The 16,872-nt window shown below is 44.1% G+C and overlaps 1 protein-coding gene across 2 annotated transcripts in view; it reads left to right on the top strand.

The window, feature by feature from the left end:
• Positions 1–7,795: 7,795 nt before the first annotated feature.
• Positions 7,796–16,872, top strand: part of LOC105564904 (head-specific guanylate cyclase) — a 31,586-nt gene continuing 22,509 nt past the window's right edge. Inside the window, exon 1 of one of the 2 annotated variants that reach the window (XM_012017671.1) lies at positions 7,796–8,615. In XM_012017671.1, the coding sequence (XP_011873061.1) occupies positions 8,397–8,615 (219 nt within the window). In that variant the 5' untranslated portion in view covers positions 7,796–8,396. The remainder of the gene's footprint in view (positions 8,616–16,872) is intronic. The other variant, XM_012017672.1, reaches the window with a different exon arrangement.

The raw sequence follows: 16,872 nt of genomic DNA, 5'->3' as shown, positions 1-16,872 counted from the left end.
AATTGCGCCGCCCCTGCCTACCTCCTGTATTCGACGTGTGATAGGGTAACAATTTTTATTTATATCTCGAAAAATAAGCTTTTACCAAAGTTTTACAAGAGTAAAATTCATCTTAGAATTTTATTCCGAATTTGTATTTTCAATGATAAAAGGTTATACTGACTCACCCTGTATAAGCAACCGCATCAGCAGACGCAGTTTAACCATTTAATGGTCTATTTTTTATTATGGTTGAACATACGAGTAGTGTACTAATTCAGTGTTTATCTTTCTTCTTTTAATGAAGGAAAAATTTTAATATCAAATTTGTTTGGATACAACAAAATTTATTAAATCCAAAGAAATCGTTTTCTCTGTGTACTAGAACTTTTTCATTACATTTAACAAAATATTTATTATAATTGATAAACTATTTAATTTATGGAAACGACGATTTTCTTTATATGAGTAAATTAAATTGGAAAAGTAGAAAATAAACATTACAATTTAATAAACATTAACTGCTTTCCATAAAATAGTTTTGATATTTAGTAAACGATTTATTTAATGAAAGAATTATTTTCTATAAATGAACAAATATGATTGCTTATTTTAAGAAAATGCGTTCACAGTTGTATGCAAACACATGGTTTGCTAAAACTAAGGAAATTTTTTTCTATCTAGTAAATTTTTTTCTCAGTGCACAGGACTTGGCAAGACCAACAAGACCGGCATTGATAAATGATTCTGTTGAATAAAATGAGGAAAGATGTGTAACGCCGTTCGATAATCGCCCCTTTATTAGGTACTTAAAAGTGTAGCTTTAAATTAAAATAATGTCTAATAATAAATAGTAACGCGGTACCATAATTGTTAAATGTCTACGTGATATTTCAAATGATCAAGTGTTTGCGTAGAAATTATTAGTACGTCAACGCTAAGAAAATAATACTCGAGCAGCTTGAATAATTATCGAACCGCCCACGCCTGCGGTATAAATCGCGTTGAAATAGGCTGCCATGACAGTGAAGGTAACACCTGATATTATATTGTGCCACCGACTACTCATTCAGGCGCCTCGTAAATTTATCTACCGCCCTCATAAGTGCACGTTATATAAATAAGCACATTTCCTGAACACACAGTCCTATTATCCCTCGTGATGGCCCTTTGAAACGAAACTTTGCTACTTTCGTCGTCTGCCTGGAGAATGTTGTGCCTACTGAAAATTTTACGGCACAAAATGACGAAATAGAAACGATATTTCTCAATGTGTGGCGCACGATAAATATCTATTTTCAACTGAAAATGATGAAAAATTTAACGCGCTCGCGTATACAAGTTTGCAAGAGCGTGACGGCAACTCGTCGATCCGAAAGGGAACTTTTGGACAATTTCACATGTACGACAGTCAATTAATCTATCGTTATCACTTTCAGCCGCTCCTCTCATATCCGAAGGCAGTTAATCAATGACATTCACGTAGATCCTTCGGCCGACCTCGGCGATGATAAATAGCACTCCGGACTTAATTAAAAATACCGTCACGTGTCGAATATCGATGACCAGGCCTTCCCTCTGCCGAGGGAGATCAAGAAATGCGTGTTCCAGCCGGGGCTCCTGGTAATGGTGGCCCATAACATAGAGATGACTGACGTCACCGGATGCCTCCCGATGACCTGCATTATCGATTTTATATCGCCGACATCCTGGCGGAGGTCGACGCTGGCGGATTCTACCCTGTCCCCTGTCGATTTTTATAATGAAACGGCACTTCGGGCGAGGAACGCGGTGGATGCCTCGCAGGGCATCCCCCGCGCAGCCATCAATTTCCCTCTTTTCCACGATCTTGCCGGAGGGCGAAGATTAATGTCGACTTACGCGATTTTTGCCCCCGCGAATCGCGCGATTCGACCGCCGTACGAAACGTGCCCGTTACGATCGCTTCAATTAAAGTGGGATCTCTCGCGCGGCGGGCGCAAGACCGAGGCTCAAAGGTACGGGCAAATCGATGGAGGGCGATCTTGAAATTTCGATAAAGTGACCTCGTTTCTATCGTACAAAACTGGAATTTCAAGAGAGATTCGTATATATTTATATACCTCGCGTACCCACGCGACATGTAGCTTCATCTAGTTGCAGCACCTGACAAAGATAAATAAAACCATCGAAAGGCAAAGCTCCCTATTTCTAGGTATTTGCCGTCGCATCTGTATGCGTTTAATCAATGCATTTCGTCCAATTCAAATATCGGCACGGGGAAATATTCCCGGCTAGAAGTGACGCGGTGAGAATGCGCTCTTGCGAAATTTTTGGTAAACAGATCGGCATTTGGAAAACGGTAAACGTAATTTACCAAGAAAATATCGCGCGCGTGGGAAAACTGTATGGTGTCTCTCGCAACTTCTAGCAGCGGTGATAAAGCTCAAGTTTTTTTTTATAGTTGAATAAGCCGATAAAATAAATATATGACAGGATTTCGTTTGTGTGCGCAATATAAGTTCCGCGCTGCTATAATCTAAAGAAAGAACATAAAAGATATGTGTTCTACACGTTGATTCATGTTGCTAGGAACGAGCGTGTGTGTGTGCGCGCGAAAACAATTCTAGAAAATAGTATATCATGCCTTGAGGAAAGCCATCAGATGCACGCGCCTGGAGTAAGCTGGAAAAGAAGAAATAAAGGGGAAGCGAGAATCGCTTTGTTTCGTTCCTATCGAGCTATAAAATCTCCGAGAGCGCGTACGCACACGATGAAGGGCTTGCAGTGGCTCCAACGTGTGAAATATGTATACGTGTACTCTAATAACGATATGAATATGAGTGTCCTCGATATCTTCCCTTCCGTGTGAAAAGTCTGTAATATATATAGAAAGAGATGATAATAAGAATTTATAATGCACATCTATTCATTTTGAAAAACGCGTAATGTTGCCTTGCCGTAATTATTGCAATTGCGCCCTAGAATTGCGGACGTACAAGCGGGAGAGACAATCGATTCACGCTCTCGCGGAAGTATCGTTCGCATTTGCACGGAATCTTGGGCGGGCACCGCATATCAAACCTTCTTCCTCGATATGCAGCGGGGAGTCCCAGCGCGACAAGAATACAAAATACCCCGGCTATTTTCCGGAAAGCTGTTCCATGAAATTCTGAAAAGGTAGAAAATATACGGGGAACTATTACACGGAGTATTTCTTCCACGAACTCACTTGTCAGCAAGGTCATAGCAATTTGTATCCGGCTATAGTTGGTGATTGATATTGACGCCGGCCAGGTTTTCAACAAACGCCTCGCATTTTTCTGTGCGCTACAATCTGCATAAACGTGTAATATTATATATATAACCCGGCGCGGCGTTATTCAGTTATTGTTGTCGCATTAGATTAATTGATTTCTGTCCCATAATTTTTGGCGCTGTATTTTCAAAAATCTCTCCGTCTCTTTCTTTCGCCGACCGAAAAATCTCGATGTAACAAATATGAAATCCGGGGCTGCTAATAAAAAGTCGCACTTCTATCGTCGCAGTAACGACGCGTCTTGATAATCTCACCGTCAACGCTCGTGTAAGTTATTGATCACCCGACAGTTATTGATCACCAGGTTTTATGAGTCCCCCCTTAGGGTAATTTCTGCGCTTTTGCGAGCTTTCGCCGCTAACTTACATACGCTTCCTCTTTCTTTAAACAGAACGAATGTTTCCGGCAAACATTAATTAATTTGTTTACAAATCTGCTCGTTAGTTCTCACTATTTATCTTCCCTAGTATGCATTCCGGTCATAAGAGCTGCAGGGTTAGAAAGACCTAATTGTATTATGATCCTGTAAGCCTTGGCATTTGGCCAGGGACTGACAAAAACTATATATACATGTGTATAATGTGTGTATGCGTGTGAAAATACTCAACTATAATTGAGCAGTTTGATTCCCATTGTTACTTGCAACTTGCTGCATGTATGTCGAGGCAATAAATCATACAACTAAAAGAAAAAAAAGAGACTACACCAAGGACGCAAACAAATGGGATCATCTTGTCACAGAAACGGCGCAGGTTCAAATACGAAGTAATCAGTAAGTTTGGATAAGTATTATTAACTTAGCGGCTATACAGTGTATCTCGGCTGTATCAGGCAAAGCCAAAACTTGCTGATCAAAAGAAAGTACGAGAACTCGGCGAATCATAATCGAGTTACGCTCGAATCGTAGATATATTCGCAGGTTCAAGTAAACAATCGAGCCCTTATTACCGGGTAAATTATAAATGGAGGAAAAGAGCTAAACGTGAAAATAGAAAGTCTATTTCAATAGATTCGTTTAAATAAATAATTCGCGATCTTCTAAGTTCACACTGTCGTGCATTAAAAAATCATAGATTATACTTTACATTCGTATAAATTATGTTTTACACTAATAAAGTAGAATTATGCAAATGTCGCCACGTCTTTTAAATGTTATAGATTTCTGTTCGAAATAGGGCGGGTTTTATTTTTAAATAAATGAAGACCTCTCACAGTTTCAAACGAGTTACGTGTAAATTATACTAAAATTATATGCAAGAAGGGAGCATGAGATTAGTGCGATATTGTAAGCGCGAACCTAGCAAATAAAAATAGTCTGTTGATGAATAAATTTATTAGATAGAGAGAAAAACAGAGAGAGAGAGAGAGAGAGAGAGAGAGAGGGAGAAAAAACAAAAAAAATCATAACGAAAGCGGGAAACCATGAGACTATAGTCAAATTTCACATCTAGCGAATGGAGGTAATCTCGGTAAATGGAAAACACATTCCCGAAATCGTATTTTCGCATTTGCAGCGTTTCGATGCCCTGCCAAAAATGCAGTTTCAGTCACTAATGGTTATCATGTAATTCGATTTCGAATAGCGGAGTGTTGCGCGTTCCTTTGACCACGCGCGGATCAGTTGTCTGCGGCAGTTAATGGAATGCATTATGCGTACGGCCGGTCTATGCGTTAATATCGCGTATACCTGTTTACAAACTCGTATAATATTTTCGCGCTCATTTAATTAATTAAATTTATAATCCCCGAGACACACGCGTCGTCGCTGCGATTACGTATTATATAAATGCCGTGTATCGTGCATATGACGAACTGCAATGTCGCAAAGAAGAACATTTTAGAGCTTGAAAAAACAATTTTATTCCCGAAATTAATAAGCAGAAACACAAAAAGTGTCTCGCTCTTATTTGTAACGGCACTTGATCGTAAAGATGATAAGTTAGAATATAATAAGCAAATGCAGCAGCCAAAAGTCACCCCGTCTTTTCCTAATAACGCGCAAATATTACGCCAGTCCATTAAGCATTACCGCCACGATTTAATTCATTAAAACGATGAAAGGGCGCAAACAATAAAGCCGACGGACAGACGAGAGGTATGGTTTTACTTGTCTGAATAATTCAAGAAATCTGAACGAAGCACGAATCGTTGATTTAACGTGCTAATTCTGCAATGTCCGATATGCGCCGCTCCTAAGAGATATTAATATCCTTATTGCCCTCATTTTATCGCAATCGGGTGATTATTTTCTCAACAGCGCAACGTATCGACGCCTGTGTGTCAGAGAAAAAAACAATATCGCGAGATGCGGTGTGTGTATTAAATATTGTTTAAAAATAAATATATACCCCACCGTTGCGCGCCGTAAACATTCGTCCCTGGGCTCTCTCGCCTTCTGCCGATATTTACACAGATCTCTACAGCGATCGTAATTTACGGCGCGTTTCCGTTGGGAATCTCTTGAGCAATGACCGGGCCAACCGACTTCCTCTTGGATAGACCACTGACATTCAGCCGCGGCACGAAGCAATGTTCCTCGTGATAATGGTACACATCGATCGCTCTAAATTGTTGAGCATCGAGACGAACACCCTGCCCTACCGCCCGCAGTATAGACACGAGGTAGAAAAGTGCTGGACAAATTTCGTTACCAAACTCATCCATTCTACCATCCTCTACGCTCTCCGCTTGTTTCGCCGATAATCTCATGCAGCCCCGTTTTAGCACTTTATCACGAACTACATAATTGAGAGAACATTTCAGAGAGGATAAAATAAATAAAATTACGTTAACAATTATCGGTTATCGGTGTTATCAGATCGCGATAATGCGGGGCGTTTAAGCAATTATGTTAATAGTAATATATTATCGATGTTGTCAGCTCGCATTGAGGAGGCATTGAAACATTTCGTAGGACATGGCGTTTAAGTGGTTACGCTAGAATTTCACAGGGAAGAATTGGTCCACGGTAATATAAAACAGCGCGGAGGAACAGTGGTACAAAAGTATATAAAGGTAACAGGATCTACTTCAAATATCTCTCGCTGCTCCCGGAGGGAAGATGTGCCATTAACTCGGACGATGTTAGGCGGTTTAATTTCGTAGCGTATCACTTTCTTACGTCCAGCTCGTATGTCTGTCATCCAGACGCTGTATAAATCTTCGCGATAATCGAGATGAATTAATTTCGGCTCCGCGCTTCCGGCAGCGATGCAAATGTTATCACTACAGACGTGGAGAATGTTAATAAAATTCTTAAAAAAAACAAAAAAATACTTATTTGCCGATCGCGGGGAATATGCGAGTAAATATTTTGATATTGTAGCTTAATCTGGACGTACAATAATTATCTATTGTGAACGTACAATAATTACAGTAATGTCGCCGGAACTTTCGCGGTAAACGTTGCCTGACATGAATACATAATGTCTACTTAACAGGCCATCTCAAGAGATGCAAGATAACGACGTCACGATCTTGATTATGGCAGAATGAGAATTATAAGATTCCAAGGTAGAGAGAACGAGGGAATTTTTTACGTTAAATGCTATAAAATTGAAACAAAAGACGTATCTAGCGGCGGCGATAATTCTTCATACGGTCTTCTCCTCGCTATTTTTTCGCAATTAGACCACCGCTGAATTTATCCGCCGCCCCCCTCTTCCCGCGGCAATTTTAATAACTTTCAAGATTATCATTTGCATTCCGCTCGTGCAATATATGTTCCGTTAATTTCGCCGCAAATGCGTATTTGACGTTCGATAAATTGCTGGAATAAGCGTGAATACAAGCCTCTCTACACGTAAGGTTTTCATCTATCAGCTGCATATGCCGCCGTCGCGGCTAAATTAGACGAGTTAACAACGGACGGGCGAGGCGTGTGGTAAATTTCTTGAAAATCTTAGGAAAAAACGTGCGGACGAGCCAGCAGGTCGTGCAAGAATTGCAAGGCAGGTCAGCCAGGTAAGGTAGGCAAACGAGCGGAGCGGCGGCGGCGGCGGCGGCGGCGAGGCGGACAAGCAGGCGAGCGCGGGCAGGTTTTCTCCAGCGCGACCTGCGAGCGGAGAGGACAGAAAGCGCGGTAGTTTGAGAGGGAGGCTGGAAAACACGCGCAGGCGTCTCCGCTGCCCTCCATCGTGGCGCCTCCACCCTCCGCGCACCCCTTACACCGTCGGACTCACCCTCGCTCGGCTGCCTTCCTCGTCGCTCTCCTCTCCTCTCTGCCGCCTCGGAGCGTTGCTCGTTGCGCCTCGGTCAATCCGCGAGCAGTATGGCGCTACGCGCTCTGGCACGGCAACGTACGTGGCCGTTACTGTCGTTCGCCGAGTAACCGTGCACCCCGTCGACGATCCGCCGCGTCCCCGACAGAGTGAATCCGCGCGCGCGAATTACGGTTGTCGATCTCGCGCGGTTGCCTCGCGCTCTTGGCGTCCCGGGGGGGTGGGAGGGGGGGGCGAGATCGCGAGCAGGGGGGTAGGAAAGCGAGAGGACCAGGCGGCGAGAGCGATTTTGCGAGGGCACGCCGACGTGGAAATGATCTAGAATGCGGCCCGGGGGCGGCGAATTTTTAAGGGCGACGCAAGGCTGACATGCAACCGCGTGCCTCGCATCCGGCCCGACGGCGGCCGTAAGGACGACGCCGGATAAACGTGAGCCAGCGGCGCGTTGCGCTGACGTGAGGCTTCCCTCCACTAACGCGCGGCGAACGATCGCTTGGCGATCGAGGATGACGGTCGTCGTTGACATCGGCACCAGCACGGCCAGCACGGCGACGATCCTCAAGACCACGACGAGGGCGACGTCGGTCGCCAATTTTCGGATCGGTCTCACGTGCTCGCGTACCGCTTAGAGTCATCGATATGACATTAGGGCTGCGAACGGTCGCGTAAGGGGACACCGAGTTTCGAGAAGATCGCAAGATCCGGGGGAGAGTGCGGTGAGAGGGGGCGGACACGGACACGGAGGTCCCAGGCAGCGCCAGCTGATCGCTGATAAATAACAACGGGACGCGCGGCATGTCCCTCGTCATTAATTAATTAATAACCGCGCGTTCACGTCTCACGTTGACAATTTGTGGGTGATCGTCCCTGGGACTACGATAGAGCGGCTCGTTGGCAAGATGGCATGTCCAATCTCTAAATCCTTCAAACTGACCAACAGGAACGATAGCAAGACCGCGGGGATCAGGCAGGATGAGCGGGGCGTCAAGCCCGACCGGCAGTCATCGGTTCAGATAACGTCGTCGCTTTTAGGAGAGGATGGTGACGACCTTGAGGACACACAGACACTTAACCTGAAGCACCTAAGAGCCGCGGTGACCCTCTTGACTAACCCTTCGGTATTAAATAAACGACGATCTCTTATTCCTTCAGCTTTCGCTACCGTCGCGTACACTCGATCCTGGTGTGGTCGCGGCGTGCTTTACCACTGTCTCAGCATGCACTTCTTTAGCGTGTTAATATCTTGTTGGCGTCGTAGCAAAACTCACAAATAGATGTTGCATGCATCGTCCCCGAGCTTTTTAGAAAGTGGGAGACCTAGGCGGACCGTGTGTAAGAAATAGTTTTAACGCGCGCAGGATCAGCTGGCTCTTGTACGGCTTACCTCCCGATGAGTTCAAAGTCGGATTAGCGCAGGCGGCGACACGCAATTGGTTCAACTCATCCGAGGTTTTATTCCACTTTGTCGTCTGTGTACACCCTCCTCTGTTTGCGAATTTCCGTCTTCACCCATCTCTCCCGCCTGCTAAAGCCGGTATAACCGCGGATTTCGAGTACGACCGAGTTTCGTTTTCAAAGACGGTAACGATCGTGATAAACGAGAGACGGCGCCGAATTGGGGTCGTTTTGACGTGCAGTGTCTGCGCGTCGGATAGTCGAATTTATATTTATCGCCCCGACCCAAATGTCGGCGCGGATAAATTCAGGCGACATTTGCCTTAATTTAACTGGCTACGTCCTGAGGTACGCGCGATATTAATGATACGCGAGTCAACAGTGTTTTACGACTACTTTGATATTCCGCGCTGCCTAATAGCCCAGCGAAATTACTCCCGCTGCCCTTTCCGCCGCGGGCGTATGCATCGACGACGACGCGCACTTTTGCTAATTATTATTTGCAATACTGCACCAACTCCCACATTGTCCTCTTCTTGCATTGTACAGAAACCGCTATCGAACTTTCCACGCGACGAGCGCGCGCGCGCGCGCGCGGTTGCGGAGGATCACTATGGGAATCGGGACAGTTTTTCATTGGGAACTGGGTCAGAAATATGTAATAAATCCCGACGAAAAGTTTCCTGCCGTCGCCGTTAGAGAAAGCAGGAGTTTCCAAGTTCCTCCTCCGCGCGGAAGCAAACCGCGTTAGCGACTCACGCGAACGGCCAATGTTTTCAAACCTTGTCTCGCCAAGGTACAGAGCCACTTGCTAAAGCCTTTTGCATTAAACTTGGCACGAAAGTCTTGTCCCTTCCGCTAATGCGTACTTCTTTCATAATGCTTTCATGACGCTTTCCCCGCAGCTTTAGAACTTACGTGATAAATTACGTAGCGGGCGACTTGAAGGCACGTGAAACATATTATTGATGTTTATCACCGTTGCGGCCTCAGTGGCTTTCGTTGAGCCACCCGCGATAGTCGCGGACGATAGGCGTTTTAACACGAAGCAAATCGATGTCCCGTAAATATTCTCTTCGAAGAGACAAGACCCACGGTTGGGCAGTAACTCGTTACTTCTTTTCGGTAACTCTAACTTAACGTCGTCACTTTCTCCCCAACTCTAACTTAACTCAGTTATATTAATAGTTACTTTATATATTTTTTAAACCTCCACAGATCGCATTAGGTGTTGCATTTGCACACAAACGCTTTTATCGACACCTAATAATTCAAACGCCAGATTCGACATTTTTATTTTCATCGCGAGAAAGTAACGCGTTACTTTCTAGAATTGGTAACTTGTAACTGTGACTAGTTACATTTTTAGCTAAAAAAAAAAAACGGCAACTGTAACCAGATGCCTTTATAGAGCAACTTTCCCAACCCTGATTATACCTTCCGATACATTTTAAAGAGCGCACGACCGCCGGGCTAGGCCGGGCAGGCTATCATCGCCGAGATAATATCAGCCACTTTTGATTATTGAATTGCGGCAATTCGCGTTTTCCATCGCTACCCAATCACGCTGGATCGATGCCCCTCGTGCGATCGTATCTGTAGTTGGCAAATGTCATTGGTATTTCAGGGAGTTAATGGCGTTTGATGGCAGATTAAGGAAGACGAGAACGCGGCACTTAGGGTGATAACGGCGTGTGCAAATCCAAGAGGCGTTAAGCCCATATACACAGCCCGGCTATCAGCATTCGATATACGACGAGTGAAGTGGAAATGAATAGTTCCTCGCAAGAATAGGCACGAGGACGGGACGTGACGCGAAGTTCATATTAACGGATAAAATCGAGCGCGTCCGGACGATACTTGTTGACTACGTTGTATTATATCATAATTTTGTGCGATAGAAACGGCTTCCTCTCGTCAAAGACGGGGCTCTTCCCCCCCTTTTCCATCAAAATTCTACATTTTAATTATAATAATTTTGAATATAAAAACGACCTTTTCAGGCACTAATTTGATTACCAGATAGAGGGTCTTCATCAAATTGGAAAAATCCAATACATTTTTCGCGATTAAACGCAAAGATAAAATGCGAAACCCCTTGATTTGCTCCTTCGAATCCCCGCCTCGGTAATATTTATTCAGGGCGGCTTTAACCCAATATGTGACGCTTCCAGAATTTCATTTATTCTAGGCTCCGCAAAAAAAAGAGAGTGTCTCCAATTATGTCTATTATAAGAGATATCAGCCGAAGAAAGGAGGAAGACAAAAGGCATTTCTCGCCAAACATTTTATTGCGTTTATTTCTTCCCTTAACTTTGTCTGCTCGAGATGAGTAAAGTAATTAATTGTCTTGTCGCAGTTGTATCCTAATCGCCGGCCAGTACGGATTTGCGATGCAATTATGCGTGCGATTCATCCAATTCTGCAATACAAACAATTATATTTATGCGTAATTGTAATCTTTAAAACTAATTTTCATCTCTGCTGAAGTCTTCCTCGGTGGTTTTTAGCGAATTAAACTGAACAAGTTTAATCCATCTCTTTGTAGCAGTTTTATGTGGGGTATTTCCGAGGTTATAAGCGCCTGTGATAAAATGGCTTCCGATCTAACATTTTCTTTCACATCGGTTTCGTTTCAAAACGTGGGTCCGTGACGTCTAAGCGTTGAGCTTCGAAGGGAAGCATTGGATCTCTGAGAATATTTTTCTCGTATCCCCCCTTTTTTTTCGTTAGTTTATTACATGTAGCGCTAGTCGGATTCGAAGGAGCAAATCAAGGGGTTTCATTATTGATTGAACTTTTGTGAAAGTTCACGCGAGACAATGGGCTGTGAAGCGTGAGTTTCCGTTTAATTCACGCGATGATGTATATATAACGACGTCTCTAATATCATCTCTATTCCAATTGACAAGTGCGTCGGAAAATTTCCAATGATTGAAACCCTCGTCTACAATGCAGCGAGCGGCGACGTGTCTCCGCGGAGATTGAATAATTCCATTAAGTCCCACGAATTCTTTGAGTCCGACGTAACGGCGTAAACTGTTGCCCATTAAATACGGGCTATCTGAAAATTATAACCGCAATTTGAGAATCCGATTGCCAATTCGCAATAATGCAGTTACGGCCGGAGTTTCAATTTCAATGCCCGCGACTGTGCGATATTCTACCGGTGCCATGAAAATCAATAAACCGTACGGAATTCGGTCCTAAATGAGACTGCTGAAATTTTGTAATATGTAATACGAGATATACGGACGGCGCGGCCGGACGTACGTTCGCGCAAAAACATAATAATTTCATTATCCCGTGAAACGTCTGACGTTCTTTGCCCGCGCCGCGACTGCAAGTCCTCGGAACTGGTACGTTCCTCGGATTTTTTCCAAAGAGAAGAGAGGAAAAAAAAGAAAAAAAGGGACTCGCCACGTATTCCGAGATGACGTAGAGACGAGTATTCGGCGCGCGGCTTCGAGCTAAAAGGGTCAAGAGCAATTAGTCCGGGAGGGTGGAGAACACGAGATTGCTTTGCAACGTGTACACATAGCCGAATATTCCTTCGTTGGTCGCAAACAGCGCTTGATGTAGCAAACAGTTTCCCGGAGCGGATGAATAAATGACCGCGAAGGGCGAATGTTACGAATCGCTAATGTGCCGTGGAGAACGCACTCTCGGAGTCAGGGCGAACGCGGTGGATCCGGAGCGAGGGTCGGGGGGCTATTAGCCCGGCAAAGCGCAGCCTAGGAGCGCGCAGCGTCTTTCTATCAGCTTCCGCTTTAATCTTTCCAAATGAAAAGAGAGATCTTCCCAAGGACGTTCCAAGATATTTCTGGTGTAATGGATGTCATCGCGCGCGCTTTTCTTCATCGGAGAACCGATATTTTATGATAGCTTCTCACCGGCTCGGGGGATGACGCGGGCATTAAAAAATAAAATCCATATATACCCTCTATATGAACCATTATATATCGATACAAGGCGAATTAACACAGCGCGTAAAAAGTAGATGTATCGGATAGACGTATATCCATTGCATGTGTGTGTGTGTGTGTGTGTGTCTAAGCGTATGAGGCTGTGTGCATGCATGCGTGCGTGCGCGTTTGTACGGATAGAGAGAAAAGGTGCTGTAAAATCAGAATTGGATTTTACGAGCACAATACCTGCGCGCAACGCAGCGTGGCAGCGGAAAAGGCGGATTGCAAAATTCCAAATGCAATTAATCTAACGAGCGCGGTATCAAGGCATTGTTTCTGCAGTTGCCTTTCGACCATCGCGTTCTGCCAATTATTATTTTTTTTCTTTTTCAACGTTGTAGAAGACGAACGAAAATGCTCCAACGAAGAAGTCGACGAAGAAAGAGAGAGAGAGAGAAAGAGAGAGGCACTGTGCGACCGCTATTTCGCACTTGTCGGAGCATTGAAATTTTTACGGTGGAACGTCGAGGAATTCCTTTGTGCGTCTAAAAGAGCTCCTCGTAAACGAGCATTAAGCAGATTATCCTGCCTAATCCCGGAGAGCGGCGGTATTAAACGAGCCATTTCTAACGGCGGCTTCTTAAACGCCGGCTGTGTCGTGAGAAACGCCCGTTCGCAGTCCGCGAGAGGAAACTTCAGTAGCACGTAACTTACTTATCGTGCTTGACCCAATAATGGTGTACCTCGATCGTCAGTTCGGCGTTAGAAGCTACTATGATGTATCATGCGGCTCGCGTTAATCGAGAGATCGGGAGTTGATACCGGGCGTGCTGGATTCAACGGCGTTTTGCCTTACGCGGGAAATTTACCTAAAATAATAACGTAATATCGCCGATGCGGACATTAATTACGATTTAATAAACGTCGTTCCCCGGGGAAATGACGGGCGAAATAGATATATTCAGATTTGATGTCCCGCGTTTTATTAAATTTTACCCCGGATGCCAGATGCGCGGATATTTTTAACACAATATTTCTGCGTCGAGTCATATCGCTCGTAGCCGATGCGTGATATTAATATTTCAAGCACCGCCCCCCCTCGCCCGGTCCCCGCGAATAGCCACTGTGTGCATCCTACGACCGGCTCAAATATTGCGTATAAATTCACGGGACCATGAATGCAGTCGCTACGATAACCAGCGCGCTATATCGTGGGCCACTTTGGAAACTTTAAGCACAGCCGAAAGTCCGTCCGCGTACTACCTGTCGCATGCACCCAGCTGAAATTTACGTGCACGTGGAGGAGGGCCCGTGATAAAGCGCCGGGGAAATTTTAATTGCACGTGCAAGCTTGAGGCATTAGCCGGAGAATTATCGGGTATTACTTAAATGGAGATTAACGTACAATTTTTCAATCAGTGGCTCAGGCTTCGATCCCCGGAAGATTACTCGGGATAACGTGGCGCGAGTACATCACGGCGATCACCGCGGAGCACAGATTTCCTTCTGATTAATGTAACGCGATTATCAAGAATTTACGGCCTGTTTGAGGAAGCGCGCGTACTCCGGGGGGGAAAAAAAAGACAGTCGTCAACCCATTTTGGCGGCCCACAATCAGTAGTCGAATTATTTGGATTGTTCGTGAATCTATTCTGGGACAAATTTTGACCGTTTTGTTTTTGCGGTTAACTTAACATTTCGGTTAGTGCCTCTTCAGTGAAAATTATCTTTGCGCTACTGAATGTCGACAGAACTAATTGAGAGAATTTGATTAGTATTACTTGAAGATCTTGGATAGAATGGCTAATCGCGACTTTTAGTTACGCGGGGTAAAATTCGTAAAGGATTAGAGCGTTACGGACAATCCAAATAATTCAATTACTAATTGTGGGCCCCAAAACGGGTTGCCAACTGTCCTTTTCTCCCCGGAGTGTTAACGTACACATTTTCCTACGACTCGCCCCCCGGCGAATAAATCTAATAACGCATGACAGCAACCGTTTCCCCATCTGCAGCTTACCAGGGACTTAATTCCGCGTTCGTTGCAATGCAAAATACGCTCTTCAGGGGGCGATCGATACATCCGTCGTTTCCAACGGCACTTCCAACATCGTCGGGTAATCGTAAGGGTCGTAAATGCAGTTCCGTCGTACACCACGCTACCGTCTGCCACGCTATCGCAATGTTATGGAAATACCGCGATCGATCTGATAGATTTGCATAACACGCGTGTTACCCTCCGTACGTTTTTACGACGGGCCACCCGGTGATAGATGATCCTCGTTGCACGGCGCTCCCCGTACGCGGACGAATGATTTTCTTCCGAGAAGCGCAGTTCTCCGCGAGGGACTGGCTCGGATGCTTTCGGGGCCATTACGGCGAGAAATATGCCAGATCGATAAGTGGTCGCGGATACTCTTCCGTATGTGTGTCTTTTTCTCCCTTTCTCTCTTGAATAGTTTCAAACGGACGTAAGCGGAAACGTGAGGTCGAATAAAATTTCCGGCGGCGCCTCGAAAATTATGTTACACAAAGATGTTCTCGTAGAAAATTTAATAACATCTCTCCACCCCCCATAAACAACTCTCTCTCTCGAGTTGAACCAAGGCTTAACTGAATCTCCGCCCCGTTCCTCCTTTTATTCCCGTGTCTAACGGCTATTTGAAATAAATATGTTAGTATTTTCCCCGGTAAAAAGCGCGAACGTCAATATTATTGTACGCCGGGTGAATTTAAGGTAATTTATATGCTCGATTCATATTTACCTTTATCGGAACATAAATACCGAAATACCTGGCTGCGCCGGGGAGAGATTCAACTTTTATCAAATCGACGTTGCGGTGCGTGCCTCATGCTGAAAATCTCCCGACGGGCAAACGGTATGTTCTACCGCATCATTTTTACACAATTCCCAGCGGTTCTGCTCGTTCGACTGATTACGGAGCGGATAATAGTTGATAGAGCATTTAATGTTGCTGCATTAAACGTAGATAAATCGTACGCATTAAGGAGATCCTAAAGCCGTCTGTTTTATCGACACTCTTTGTTAGAAGTAATCTTTTAATTGGCTTTATAGAAATGCAAAACTCTTTTACGGAATCAAAGCAGCACAATCTAGACTGTGCTGGTCGACTTTATATAAAAAACGAAACAAAATTAAAAATTTTACTAATTTTTGGTACACTTGACGACAACATTTGCTCGATACAAGAATTTTACAATAAATATATACAAAATGCGACCAGCATACTCTAGAGACAATATATTAGAACAATATCGTGCAGTTAGAACTAAGATTAATAGTCTAGAAAAAAGGATTACTTCTAATAAACGCAAGTCCAGAAATCCAAGTCTGGAAGAAGAGGAAAAGAGCAGTGTAGAAACAGTTGTAGGCTTTTCTGTCAACATCTGTCAAATTGTCAGTAAAGCCACGGTGTCGACGATGCTAGAACTCGATCCAAAATCTCGGTCTGAGCAATGTGTAGCTTATAAAATTGCCGCTTCTTCGTAAAAGTTGCAAATTGATTGGCTATAAATTTCTCGGACCGAATTCTAGCATCGTGAACATCGTGACATCTAAAGTAGAACTTGGAATTAAAAATAACACAGGCCTACAAAAAAGACACTTTTGAATCCCCACCGAGATTTAAGGGTGTTTCTCTATGTAATTTTTAGCGCTGAATCCAAATCTGGCCGCAGAATTTGTCTAGCACGTCAGGATTTTGAGAGAATTGTAACGATTTTTTAATTTTTAGGCCGCCATATTTGATCAGCCATGTTGAATATACAAATTCTAACTTTAAAATCTTAATCAGTGACCCGAAACACCCTTTGATACAAAGTTCTGAAGAAATCGGTCTGAGAAACGTTCGGTGCTTAGGTACCAAAGAAAATGGAATTTGTTAATATTAAGTATCCTACAGTTGTAATTATATTACACCATTTCGAAAACCGCGTATATGCATTTCCGTAGATTTTGTCATGAGAAATCCGAATCTGTTGACTAAATTAACGAGTATCATCGCGTTTCAAACTTATTTCCATCTGAAAATGTCAAAAAATGGCCTTTTCT

This window comes from Vollenhovia emeryi, unplaced genomic scaffold, assembly GCF_000949405.1.
Source record: "Vollenhovia emeryi isolate VEMERY1.0 unplaced genomic scaffold, V.emery_V1.0 DF939158.1, whole genome shotgun sequence".
NCBI classification, from domain to species: Eukaryota; Metazoa; Arthropoda; class Insecta; order Hymenoptera; family Formicidae; genus Vollenhovia; species Vollenhovia emeryi.
Note: the sequence above shows the minus strand (reverse complement) of the source record. Positions and strands in the feature narration are given on the sequence as shown.